A 13,923-nucleotide genomic window follows, 5' to 3' on the forward strand; every position below is an offset into this window, starting at 1 on the left:
TGGAAAAAATAGTTTGGCACATCTGAAACTATTAAAGATATATATATTCTATGGCCCAGCAATTCTACTCCTAAAAATATACCTAGAGAATATTTTTCACATATGCCCCAGGAGAAATGTACCTCATTCTTCACAGTGGTATTATTTATAACAACCAAAACTGCAAATAATCCAAATATCCCACGGCACTACAATGGACAAATTATGGTATATTCATATAACCGAATGCTATATTGTGATGAAAATGAATATACATGACCTGCATGCATCAGCATAAATAGATCTTAGAAATGATTCTGAGCAAAAGAAGCAGGCCACACAAGATATATACAATAGGATGCCATTTGTTTAAATTTCAAATCAAATCAAACTAAACTACATATTATTGAGGGAGGCATATAAAGAAAGTAAAATTATAAAAAACAACAGGATTTTCACAAAAGCCAGGCTAGTCATTACCTCTGTGAGAGGTGGAGGGAACTAACAAGGTCTGATTCATGTGAAAGGATTCTAAGCCAATGGAACTTTCTAGTTCTCTCTCTGAGTCGTGGTTACATATGTGTTCACCTTATAATCATTCTTTGAACTGTACATGTTTTAAATTCTCTTCAGAATGTATAATATTTTTCACAAAGTAAAAGTGAAAAATTAAAAATCGAACACAAAATTAAGATCAACAGTTCGCTGTGAAGCGGGATGCAGGGTGCTGAGATGGGTTTGGCTGGGAACAGACCAGGTTTCAAAACAGTAATGGTTGGTGGTTTGCAGATGTTTCTTATGTTGATATACCAAGTATCCTGCACATAATTTATAACTATCTGAATCTTCCTGATACTTAATTTAAAACGTAGAGAAAAAATAAGCAGTTCAGAAACATCCTAAAGAGTGGTCAGGTGCCACACTAATTCACAACACTGTGAACTGGCCTGGAAACCTTTATACCACTGTTACATGAGAAAATGAATTCAGAAGTTGTAATAACTTAGCCACACAACTTTTTGGAACATTGCTAATACAATGCAAGTGACCTGCCTACGTGGGGATGGTGCCCCCACCGAGCCCTCCTGTGAGCCAAAGAGGAGGCGTGCCGGTTGATGGGATGTGGGTCCCAGGCTGAATGCTTCTCACCATGAGACACCATTGTTCCTGAGTGAAGGCCTCTGCTTCTCCCCTTGACCTTCACGCACATTTGGAGCTGGTAAGCAGGCCACGCTGCTCTCTCCAGAGCCTGGCCACAATCACTCTGTAAAGCTGTTTTATTTGTAGCAATTTGAATAACAGCCCCATCTACCAAAATCAGATCAATTTTGCTTTATTCTGCAAAAGAGTTTAGTGTTCTCTTACCTCTGTCTTCCAAGTTTTGCAGTTTATGTTTGAAGCTAGTACTTTTCATCAATGACTCTTGGTTCACAGTCTTAAAAACAAAATAAACACACCGCAAATACATAAGAAATAAGAAACTACCCACAGCTAGAAGGACCTGCAACTAAAATATACAACTATGTACAGGGCGGGTTCGGGGAGATAAAGCAGAAAAAAGAAACTAGTGGTGCTACATTATCCCTTAAGAAGAAATAACCCAGGACATTTTGCAAATATGCTATTAATTTTTGAAAACCAGATGAATAACCAACAATTAAATAGTACCTTAGATACATTTTCTTCAACTCCTGAGTGCTCCAAGGAAGAGAGATTGCCCAGTGGTTGGGGACTTTGAAGTTCTGAGTGTTAGAGAGAACAGTTTCAAAGGAATAAACACACTAAGGAGCAACTTTAGGCAATAACATTGCACTATTACTCTCTATATTAAATCTCACCATCAGAAAAAATGGGACAGTTCTAAATTTAAAAAATTTTGTATCTTTCAGGGGATTTATCGGCATTAGGTTTGTAGATCTGTAAATAAAAGGAATAACCAGCTACCTCAACTAGATCAGCATCTTTAGTAGCTGCCTATCTGGCCCCAAAGACATGGGAGAGGATTCTACCACCTCGCCTTGTGATCCTTCTCTTTCTCTCTCTTGGACCCACTCCTTTGTTTCCTCTTACTCTCTAATGCTATATTTCCCTTTCTCTTTTTTCTGCCTGCGGCAGCCAAGCTAACAGGTTGTCAGTCGCGTGCTTACTAAGTGCCGTTATGTGCCTGGAGATGTGCTAAGCTGCAGAGTAACAGTGACGAACAAAACAAACTCCCTACTCTTACAAATTTAAAGGATGCGAACAGTTTGAATAAAATACAGTGGGGGTTAAGATAAACCTTATAGGTGAATGGTTGGCAAATTCTGACCCATCAGGCCAAATCAGGTCAGCCACCTGGTTTTATAAATAAAGTTTTATGGAAACACAGCCACGCCTGTAGGTTTACATCTTGTCAGTGGCTGATTTTATGCTGTGACTGCCAAGGTGAATATTTGCAACAGAAGCCATATGGACCAAAAAGCAAAAAATGCTTTTATCTGGTTCTTTATAGAAAATATTTATCAACCCCTGCTATAAGTCACCATTTGAGTTTTATTGCTTCTTTAAAAGAGGAAAAATACCAGCGATTCCTATGCACAAGCTGGTCTCAAATGTGAAAGCACAATTAAGATACAATATCCTGTATCTTTTGCCAATGAGGACATTAAAGAGAATGGCAATCATATCTTCACACTTTCTTCAACAGATATTAAAAGAAAAATGTTTTATTTCCAACTATCTTTCCCCAAACATAATTTTTTCTACGTAAACTTAACAGAAAATCAGGTACCTGTTTTCTGGGCAGAATCTTCAGGAGTTAAAAAGACAGAACTACCCTGAAATTTTTTTCCAGAAACTTTTGGAGGTGTGGCATTATTTTGCCTGGAGGTATTTTTCTATAAAGGTGATAGAAGTTTAGCTTAAAATAGAGTACTTTTTAAAAGTGTTAAACATTCACAACCACTCAAAACAAATTATCAAAGAACTCTAAGACATCGCCAATACCCTTTAATAGAATTTAAGTATTAGATTTACTCCATTTGAAAATAAACGCTAAGAACATAAGATCTAAGAGTTGGAAGTACATTAGGTCATACATCAGTTGATACCTCTGAATCAAAGACAACTCAATCAAAGTTGTCAAAGTGTGGTCCCAGACCAGAGCATCGCAACACGTCGGGGCCTGGTGGAAATGCAAATTCTCAAGCCCCACCTGTGATCCACTCAATCAGAAACTCTGGGACAGGACCCAGAAACCTGCATGTTAACAAGCCACCCTGATCATTCTGATGATCACTAAAATCTGAGAGCCATTGCCCTCGATCAGGAGTCAGCAAACCATAGCTCACTGCCTCTTCTTGTAAATAAAATTTCATTGGAACATGACACAACCATTCATTTAGGTATTGTCCAAGGCTGCTTGTGTGCTACAATGGCAGAGTTGAATAGTCGCCACAGAACCCATACGGCTCCCAGAGTCTGAAACATTTACTCCCTGACCCTCTACAGGAAAAGTTTGCTGACCCCTGCTCTAAATTATTCTCTTATACTCCAACACAGAGAAGTGAATTTTGAATACCAATATTTGTACCAAGTCAGGAATGTCCTCACTGAAAATCAGCATAGACTTCTTGTCGGTTGTACAGCTTAAATTCATGGATTCTCAAAGCTTTGATGTTTCTTTGGGCTTATTTAAACTGAAAGCTATATTTACTAAAAACTGTTCTTTTGGCTTATTTCTAACTGATAATTCATTATTTCAGATTAAACTATTCAACAAATATTTAGGTACTTACTCTGGCCCACAGGTGTAATCTGTAAACTATTTCTGTCATTACAGAACATGAGAGCTCCTTAGAGTCACAGGGGGCAACAATCCCCAGGCTGACGGAAGGAGGCAGGTCAGGGGCAGATAACTAGCTATGACCGGAGCACCAACCGCATGGTATTTCTGCACAGGCAGGCAGGGTGCCGTTCATGCCCTCAGAATCCCGGCAGCCTCTCCCTTAGAAAACTCGTATACACTTGGCACTACACGCTAGTGTGTATGTGTGCAAATATATTTAATACATACACACACATAAATATATATCATTTGACAGGGAACAAAAGCCAACTGCCGAAAGAGGTAATTCAGCTAATATCAGGCAAAACCAGGCTTTGAATTGGTCTAGAGGACACCGGTGTCCGTATTCTTAACTTCTTTGCTATAAAACAAGGACAACTGAAGGCAATTAGGAAACTTGGAGAGTTTATTCAACATGTATATAAGCCTGAAGGCATTTCAGCCACTTGCAAAATAAAAATTTAAATGTTTAGATGACTGAAAGCTTTGAAAGTAGTAAGTCAACAAACCAAAACTAAGGGAGGATTAAACCAACAAGCCAACTTTAAAATGGAAATTTAGAAGCACAGATATTTGCAGGAAATAAGAATAGCCCAGATTTTAAGCGCTGCTCATAATAAGTCTTTCAGCGACATTTGGGAACAGTGAAGAAAGATCTTAAATCTTTACCCAAGGTTTACTTTACTAAATGTTTGGGAGTTCTTGCAGTTTTATTGACAGTTGTTTTCATGTCAGTAACCCAGTGGTTTGTTATTCTCATATTCCTGAAACAAGTTTTTTTGAGAATTGAATGCAGTTTAACCCTAAACAGATTGACCTGTGTCATGTTAATGCCACAAGGGCACATGGCAGCCCAGATAAAATATACTCACTTCGTCTTTCTCACGGTCACTGCCACTACTGGGAGGGAAGAGTGGCAAGACTAAAATGAAAGGAAATAAGCATACAATGGATAAGTTTATGTATGAGAAATACAAAAATTCATTTCCCCCTCTCCCAGTTACACACGTCCGCGCCAGAAGCAATTCCCACTTCCTATAGCTTGCTCCACTGTCTAGCTCTTAATATTCACCTTGTTCCTCAGCACCCAGCATGAACTCTCTGCTCTAGACCCTGTCCCTGAACGCTGTCTTCGCCTCCTCAGCCTGTCCTTGTAGTTTTACCTAACCTAGAATGCTTCCCCTTCTCCACAGCTCTTCAAATCCTATTCTTTTCCCAAGGATCAGGTCCAGTCCCACCCACCTCTTCCTTCAAGCTTTTTCTAATGATTCCAGCTCACGTCAGATTCCTCTTATCTGAACTCCTACTCCATTTATCTACACCTCAGAATGAACAATTTTTGGTCAATTCCATATTCTGTTGTACTGTTTCACACATGTACATTTTGCCTTTCCAGTGTAATGGTAGCCAAGGAGGATCACATGATCATATATTTATTACCCTCTCCCATCACGTACTGAAAAATACCTGCTGATTTATTTGAAAAGTGACTTGAAAGAAGACATATACCAAACTTACTTTTTACCCTACTTCTGATTCTTGTCTTTTTTCTACCAGAATATGGTTTTAGGGATTTTCTTTTCTGGTCATTTGTCCAAGGCAGCTCACTGGTACTGGTACTTGAATCTGGATTACTCTCTGAGAAGAGGTATTTCCTGTAATCAAGCTTCTACAACACAGGTGATGAACGACAACTATTAAAGACATGTTAGTGCTATTTATGTACAATTAAATGCATTATAAAGTTAGACAAAAGAAAAGTAACTCCTTCTCCTAGAAGACTGGGCTGTCTTATATAATAAAAAGGCACAGAAGCACAGAGGGAGCAGGAAAAGGAAAAATGGATTATTTCTTTACTGCTGTTGTAAAGGATGACAAAATCCTCTCTAATCAAATACTTGCAACTGACAAGATACTACGGTCACTGTTCAAAAGCTGATGCACCTGAATATTGTCTTGACAATATAACTTCAAAAAACTAACCCAAACGACAAAAAATATATATATAAAAATAATTTTTGCAAAGACATGCTTGTCTAGATCTTAGAGGAATCAAAATAAAACAAGAGGGTCATTTCTATTTAAACCTTAAAGCATTCTGAACTTGAGCCTGGACTTTAAAGGGTAGAGATTCAGGGCGAGTGTAATCCATCCTGGTGGATCATTCATCTATACTTTGATATTTATACATCTAAAAACTTTTTGCTTTTGGATTCGTTTCTACAAATGCTTTGACAAATAAATGTTTACGCTGGATTTTTATATGGAATGTCTTTTAATAAAACAGCATACTCTCTTCGAGCCCTGTCTGTTGTACCCTTCCAGGGCACTCAGTCCTTAAGCCACCATGCCTCCAGAGGGGCGCCACCATTCACCTGGTAACAATTCATTTTCCTTTCAGGCGCGGGAGGAGTCTTATGAATCCAAACCGATTAAGTGGTGACAGTATCTTATATAGTGTTCTCAGATATGAAATGCACCGGCTGGAGGACACCCCCTGGGCCTGGAACGGTGAAGTACAGAATTAGCTCCTGAGGCCATTGCTACGTCAGGATAAGAACCAGGGTCACCTTTATTTATGATAGTACAACTCATAACATTTAAGGTAGGTGATGGAGAGGTACCTATTTTTCAAATGAATTCATTTTTAAAGACCCAATTACTCCTACTTTAAAATGCTTAGCAGTTCAACATTTTGTAGAGAAGGTCATTGTTAAAAGGAACCTTGTGAGCCAGGCCTATTTGCATCTTACTCATAACGGGTTGGGGCTACCACCACATTTGTTCCAGAGTTCTTCAGCCCAGTGACTTGTAAAGAGCGAGCCTTACTTCATTTAATGCTCCCAATTAAAAGACCAGCCATCAAGGCCTTCCCAGTTTCTTGATTTTATATAAAAAGGTGTTGAAAGTTATTTACAGAAATGAAAGAATCTAGAGCAGTGGTTCTTAAATTTGGCTGCATGTAAGAATCATCAAGACGAGGCTTTTAAGAAAATCCCCATGCCTGGACACTACTCCGGATCAATTAAGTCAGAATCTTTGGGGAAGGGACCCAAGCTTCAGTAGTTTCTTCAGCTCCCCATGTGATTCCAGTTGGAGGACCAGGCAGCTGAGAGGGAGGACCATTGTGAAGAGAAAGCCAGGAGCCTTAACTCATTTGTTTGAAGCCCATGATCTCAATTTTAGAAAAAGTGTTCATTTAATATTCATAAAAAGATTTTTTTTAATACGCTGACCATAGGCTTAGAGCATGGTGCTTCCCAAAGCAAGAGCTACACTGCAGAGGTGTGATTTTGTGCACAGGAACAAAACCGTGTCATCGAATCAGTGAAAAAATACTGGTTCGATTCAGTAACACTTCTGATTCTATTCAGGATAAATCTTAGGTGCTGGTAGGTCTTTAGCACTCTCTTCTGCTTACTAATCCTTTTTAACAAAGCAAGACCAGGCTTTAGGCTCAAAACCTAATACGAGTAAAAGGATAGCTCGATATGATAACTTTGCTATTTTCTGTTGTATTTTTGGGAGGCTCACCTACTAACGTTACAACTAATATAGATTTTCCATTTGAAAGTGAAATAATTCCTTTTAAAATAAGTTCAAGATAAGTTTAGTTAAGAAAAATAGAGATAAAGAGCAGAGTGATGAAAAAATTTGAAGAAGGTATACAAATAACAAAATTTAGGAAGTATTGCCCCCCAACAATAAAAGTTACCCCATTACCGACATCCTTGTTTCCTGCTTTCTGTCATCCTCAAAAGCAGACTCTTCCCTAAAATAAAACATATCGAATTAACGGGACTGTCCCACCGTCACCTTCTCCTCCCCACACTTCACAACCCTAACTCTCTTTCCCTTCTGATCGTGAGCCCAGCACATGGGAAGAAACTTGTGTTGAGCCCTTCTCTGTCAGTCACACAAGGAAGAGGAGGGCAGGGTGCGGTCAGCAAGCTGTGGCCCTGCTGCCGACAGTGTTTCCCATCTGGCTCTACCTTAGAATCAACTGGGGTGCTGAAAAAGCAAGCTTTTCTTAATGATAAGTGATGCTGAGCATCTTTTCATGCACCTGTTGGCCATTTGTATGTCTTCTTTGGAGAAATGTCTATTCAAATCCTTCCCCCATTTTTTCAATCAAATAATTTTTTTGCTATTGAGTTGCAGGGGTTCCTTATATATTTTGGATATTAACCCCTTATCAGATATATAGTCTGCTATTATCAAAAAAACCAAAGTGTTGGTGAAGATATGAAGAAACTGGAACACTTGCACATTGTTCATGGGAATGTAAAATGGTATAGCCACTATGGAAAACAGTATGAAGTTTCCTCAAAAAATTAAAAATAGAACTACCATATGATCTAGCAATTCCACTTCTGGGTATATATCTAATAGAATTGAAATCAGGATCTCAAAGAGGTATCTTCACTCTCACGTCCACTGCAGCATTATTCACAATAGCCAAGATATGAAAACAATCTGTGTGTCCATTGATGGATGAATGGATAAAGAAAATTCAGTATATACAGACAATGGAATACTAGTCAGCCTTAAAAAAGAAAGAAATCCTGCACTACGCAACAACATGGATGAACTTGGAGGTCATCATGCTAAGTGAAACAAGCCAGTCACAGAAAGACAAATACTGCAAGATTCCACTCATATGAGGTATCTAAAGGGGTCCAACTCATAGAAAGAGAAGAGAACGGTGATTGTTAGAGGCTGGGGGGTGGGGAGGAGAAAATGCAGAGTAGTTATTCAGCAGCTATAAAGTTTCAATTGTCCAAGATGAATAAGTTCTAGATATTAGTTATACAGCATTGTACTTATAGTTAACAATACTGTATTGAGCAATTAAAATTTTAAGAGGGTAGAGCTCATGTTGTGTTTTTTCTAATTTTATTTTTTTAAACTGGCACCTGAGCTAATATCTGTTGCCAATCTTCTTTTTTTTTCTTCTTCTCCCTAAAGCCCCCCATATGCGTATTCTAGCTGTAGGTCCTTCTAGTTGTGGCATGTGGGATGCCTCCTCAGAGTGGCTTGATGAGTGGTGCCATGTCCACACCCAGGATCTGAACCAGCAAAACCCTGGGCCACCGAAGTGGAACAAGCAAAACACAGGGGCCAGCCCTGTGGCCGAGTGATTCAGCTCCCATGCTCCACTTTGGTGGAACCTAACCACCTGGCCACAGGGCCAGCCCCTCATGTTGTGTTCTCATCACAATAAAAAAACGTTAATGCACCCTCATTTCCGAGAAACCATTGATCTACTTTCTATCTCTATAGACTGGTTTGCATTTTCTAGTATTTTATATAAATAAAATCATACAATATGTAGTACTCTTTTGGTTTTGGTCTGGCTTCTTTCACTTGGCATGATTACTTTGAGATTCATTCATGTTGTGTTTATTGATCACTAATTCCTTTTTATTTTTTTTTTTAAGAATTGCATAGAACTTTCTTATTGCTTATCACATATTCTACTGTTTTTTTTTTTTTTTTTTTGAGGAAGATCAGCCCTGAGCTAACTGCTGCCAATCCTCCTCTTTTTGCTGAGAAAGACTGGCCCTGAGCTAACATCCGTGCCCATCTTCTTCTACTTTATATGTGGGACGCCTACCACAGCATGTCTTGCCAAGCAGTGCCATGTCTGCACCCAGGATCCAAATCAGTGACCCCTGGGGTGCCAAAGCGGAACATGTGCACTCAACCGTTGCACCACCGGGCCAACCCCTTTTTATTTCTAAGTAGTATTCCATTGTATGGATATAACAAAATTTATTTACCCATTCATCTATTGATGGACATTTGGGTTGTTTCTAGTTTGGGGCTGTTACAAATAAAGCCGCTGTAAACATTCACATAGGTGTAATGGTTAAGTTCAGGCACTCTGCTTCCACGGCCTGGGGCTGGGGTTCATGGGGTTGGATCCTGGGTGCGGACCTACACACTGCTCATCAAGCCATTCAGTGGCAGCATCCCACATACAAAATAGAGCAAGATTGGCAAAAATGTTAGCTCAGGGACAATATTCCTCAAGCAAAAAAAGAGGAAGATGGGCAACAGATGTTAGTTCAGGGCCACTCTTCCTCACCAAAAAAAATTCATGTACATGCCTTTGAGTGACATATGCTCTCTTGAATAAACATAGAAATAGCTGGCCCAAAGGATAGGTGTATATTTAACATTTTAAGAAACTACCAGAGTTCCAGTAGCTCCACATCCTCATCAACACTTGCTATAGTCAGTCTTTTTAATTTTAGCCATCCTAATACATGTGTAGTAATATTTCAATATGGTTTTAATTTACATTTCCCTAGTAGCTAATAATGTTGGGCGACTTTTCATGTGCTTATCTGTCATCTATGTGTCTTCCTTGGTGAAGTAGCTATTCAAATTTTTTGCCTATATTTTTATTAGGTTCTATTTTTATTATTGAATTTTGAGAGTACTTAATGTATTTTGGGTACAAGTCCTTTACCAGATAGACGCGTCTACAAATATTTTCTGCAAGCTGGTCCTTTCAGTCCCCTAACAGTGTTTTCTGAAGAGTAGAAGTTTTTAATATTGATTAACCTCAATTTATCAATTTGTTCTATTATTCGTTCTTTTACGATTAGTTTTACACCAAATTATGCTTTTGGTGTCATATCTAAGAAATTTTTGCCTAACTCAAGGTCACAAATATTTTTTCTTATGTTTTCTTTCAAATAGGTTTTACATTTATGTCTATGATCCATTTTTAGTTAATTGTTTTAATATGGTGGAAGGTAAAGATCATTTATCTTCTCGCATATATGGATATTCAATTGTTCTAGCACCATTTATTAAAAAACAAAACAAAACACTTATCCTTTCTGCACTGAATTGTCTTTGCATTTTTGTCACAGACCAGTTGTCCATATGTGTGTAGGTCTATTTCTGGACTTCCTAGTCAGTTCCACTTATTTATCTGTCTTTATGCCAATACCATACTCTCTTGATCACTGTAGCTTTATAGTAAGTCTTGAAAATAGGCAGCGTGTTAGCCCTGCCACTTTGTGTTTCCTTTTGAAATTTGTTTTGCCAAATTTCTACCTAAAATTTAGAAATAGCTTGCTAATTTCTTTTAAAAACCCAACCAAACAAAAAACAAATAAACCAAGCACTCTGCTGGATTTGAGTTGGGTTCGTATTGAATTTACAGATCAATTTGAGAAGAACTGGCATCTTAACAATATTGAGTCTTCCACTGCATGAAACACAGTATCTCTCACCGTTTAGATTTTCCTTAATTTCTCTCAGAAAAGTTCTGTAGTTTTCAGTATGGGGTCTTACACATTTTTTGTGAAATTAATCCTTAAGTATATCATATTTTTAATACTATTATAAATGGTATTGCTTTTTAAAATTTCTGATTGTTGCTAGTATAAAGAAATTTGGTTTTTGTATATTAATCTTGTTTCCTTCAATTTTGTTAAATTTATTTATTAGTTCTCTAATAAGCTCATTCAACAAAGTTGCAGGATACAAAATGAACACAAAAATCCGTTGTGTTTCTATACACTAACAGTGAACAATATGGAAAGAAAATTAAGGAAACAATTCCACTTACAATAGCTTCAAAAAGAATAAAATACTCAGGAATAATCTTAAGGAGGTGAAAGACTTACACACTGAAAAATACAAAAGACTGCTGGAAGAAATTAAGAAGACACCACTAAATGGAAAGATATCCTGTTTTCAGGGATTAGAAGATTTAACATTGTTAAGATACCAACACTACCCAAAGCAAGCTACAGATTCAATACAATCCCTATCAAAACCCCCAATGTCCTTTGCAGAAACAGAAAAACCTATCCTAAAATTCATATGGAATCCCAAGGGGCTTCAAAAGGCCAAAAAAATCTTGAACAAGAACAAAGTTGGAGATCTCATACTTCCTGATATCATAACTTATGACAAAGCTACAGTAATCCAAAGAGCGTGGTGCTGGCATACAGACAGACATACAAACCAATAGAACAGAATAGAACACAGAGCCCAGAAATAAGCCCTCTTACATATGGTCAAATAATTTTTAACAAAAGTGTCAAGACCATTCAATGGGGGAAAGGACACTCTTTTCAACAAATGGTGTTGAGAAAACTGGATATTTACATCCGAAAGAATCAAGTTGGACCCTTACCTTACATGATACACATAAATTGTCAAAGTGAATCAAAGACCTAAATATAAGAGTTAAAACTATAAAATTCTTAGGGGAAAATTTTCATGACATTGGATTTGGTAATGATTTCTTGAATATGACACCAAAAGCACAGCCAACAAAAGAAAAAAATAGATAAATTGGACTTCATCAAATTAAAAACTGTGCATCAAAGGACACAACAGAGTGAAAAGGCAAACCATAGAATGGGAGAAAATATTGCAAGTCATGTATTTGATAAGAGGTTAATATCAAAATCTATAAAGAACTCCTACAACTCAAGAACAAAAGGACTCTATTCAAATATTGGCAAAGGAATTGAACAGACATTTTTCCACAGAAGATATACAAATGGCCAATAAGCACACGAAAAAATGCTCAACATCACTAATCATTAGGGAAATACAAATCAAAACCACAATGGGATACCATCTCACACCCATTAGCATGATCACCATCAAAAAACTGTGTTAGCAAGGACCTGGAGAAATTAGAATCCTTGTGCACTGTTGGTGAGACTGTGAAATGATACAGTTGCTATGGAAAACGGTACGGCAGTTCCACAAAAAATTAAAACTAGAACTACCATATGATCCAGTTCCATTTCTGGGCATATACACAAAAGAATTGAAAGCAGGGATTCAAACAAACATTTCTACACCCACGTTCATAGCAGTGTTATTTGCAATAGCCAAAAGGTGAAAGCAACCCAAGCGTCCATCAATGAATGAACAAAATGTGTATATACCTACAATGGAAATACCATTCTTAAAAAGGAAGAAAAGTCTGACACAAGCTACAACATGGATGAATCTTGAGGACATTATGCTAAATGAAGAAAGTCGGACACAAAAGGACAAGTGCTGTATGATTCCATTTATATGACGTACCTATAGTAGTCAAATTCATAGAGATAGAAAAAGTAGAATGCTGGTTGCCAGGCATTAGGGGAAGGGGAAATGAGGAGTTATTGTTTAATGGGTACAAGGTTTGCAAGAAGAAGAGAGTTCTTGGAACAGACTGGTGGGGATGGTTGCACAACAATGCAAATACACTTAATGCCATTGAACTGTATAATTTAAAATGGTTAAGATGGCAAAAAATTATGTATATTTTACTTTTCAAAAAAAATTAAACATTTAAAAATTTGCTTATTAGCTCTAGTAGCCTTTTTGTGGATTCTGCTGAATTTTCTACTTAGATGATCCTATCACATACAAATACAGTTTTCTTTTCCCTTTCTGATCTGAATGCTTTTTCTTTCTTTTTCTTCCCATATTGCACTGGCTAGAACCTCCAGTATGCTGTGAAATAGAAGTAGTGGAACAGATATCCTTACCTCACACTTGATCTTAGGAATAAGCATTCAGTCTTTCACCATTAAGGACACTATTAGCAGTAGATTTTCACAGATGCCCTGCAATAAATCGAGGCAGTTCTCTTTCATACCTAGGTTCTTGAGCATTTGTAACCAGGAATCGATGTTGGATTTTGTACAACACTTTTTCTGTGTCAACTAGGATCACGTTTGTATTTTTGTTAACATAATGAATTACACTGATATTTTTGCTATTAAATCAACCTTGCAGTCCTGGGATAATTACTCCTTTTATACTGTTGTATGTGATTTGCCAAAACTTTGTTAAATTTTTTTATATCCATTTTCTTGAGGGCTATAGGCCTGTAGTTGTCTTATGTCTCTACCCAGTTTTGATGTTGGGATAATGCTGGTCTCACAGCATCAGTTCATTAAGTATTTTCTCCTCTTCGATTTTCTGGAAGATTTGTGCAGCACTGGTGTTATTTCTTCCTAACATGTTTGGTAGAATTTACCAGTGCAGCCATCTGGGCCTGGAGCTTTCTGTGTGGGAAGGTTTTTAACTACAAATTCCATTTCTTTGAAAGATATTGGTCTATTCGTGTTATCTATTTT

The 13,923-nt window shown here is 37.6% G+C and overlaps 1 protein-coding gene across 1 annotated transcript in view; it reads right to left on the reverse strand.

The window, feature by feature from the left end:
• SYCP2L (synaptonemal complex protein 2 like) overlaps positions 1 to 13,923 on the reverse strand; it is a 102,989-nt gene that overhangs the window by 31,378 nt on the left and 57,688 nt on the right. Inside the window, 5 exon segments of the mRNA XM_070516800.1 lie at positions 1,345 to 1,414; positions 1,648 to 1,721; positions 2,750 to 2,878; positions 4,674 to 4,727; positions 5,324 to 5,474. Of these exon segments, the coding sequence (XP_070372901.1) occupies positions 1,345 to 1,414; positions 1,648 to 1,721; positions 2,750 to 2,878; positions 4,674 to 4,727; positions 5,324 to 5,474 (478 nt within the window).

This window comes from Equus asinus, chromosome 8, assembly GCF_041296235.1.
Source record: "Equus asinus isolate D_3611 breed Donkey chromosome 8, EquAss-T2T_v2, whole genome shotgun sequence".
NCBI classification, from domain to species: domain Eukaryota; kingdom Metazoa; phylum Chordata; class Mammalia; order Perissodactyla; family Equidae; genus Equus; species Equus asinus.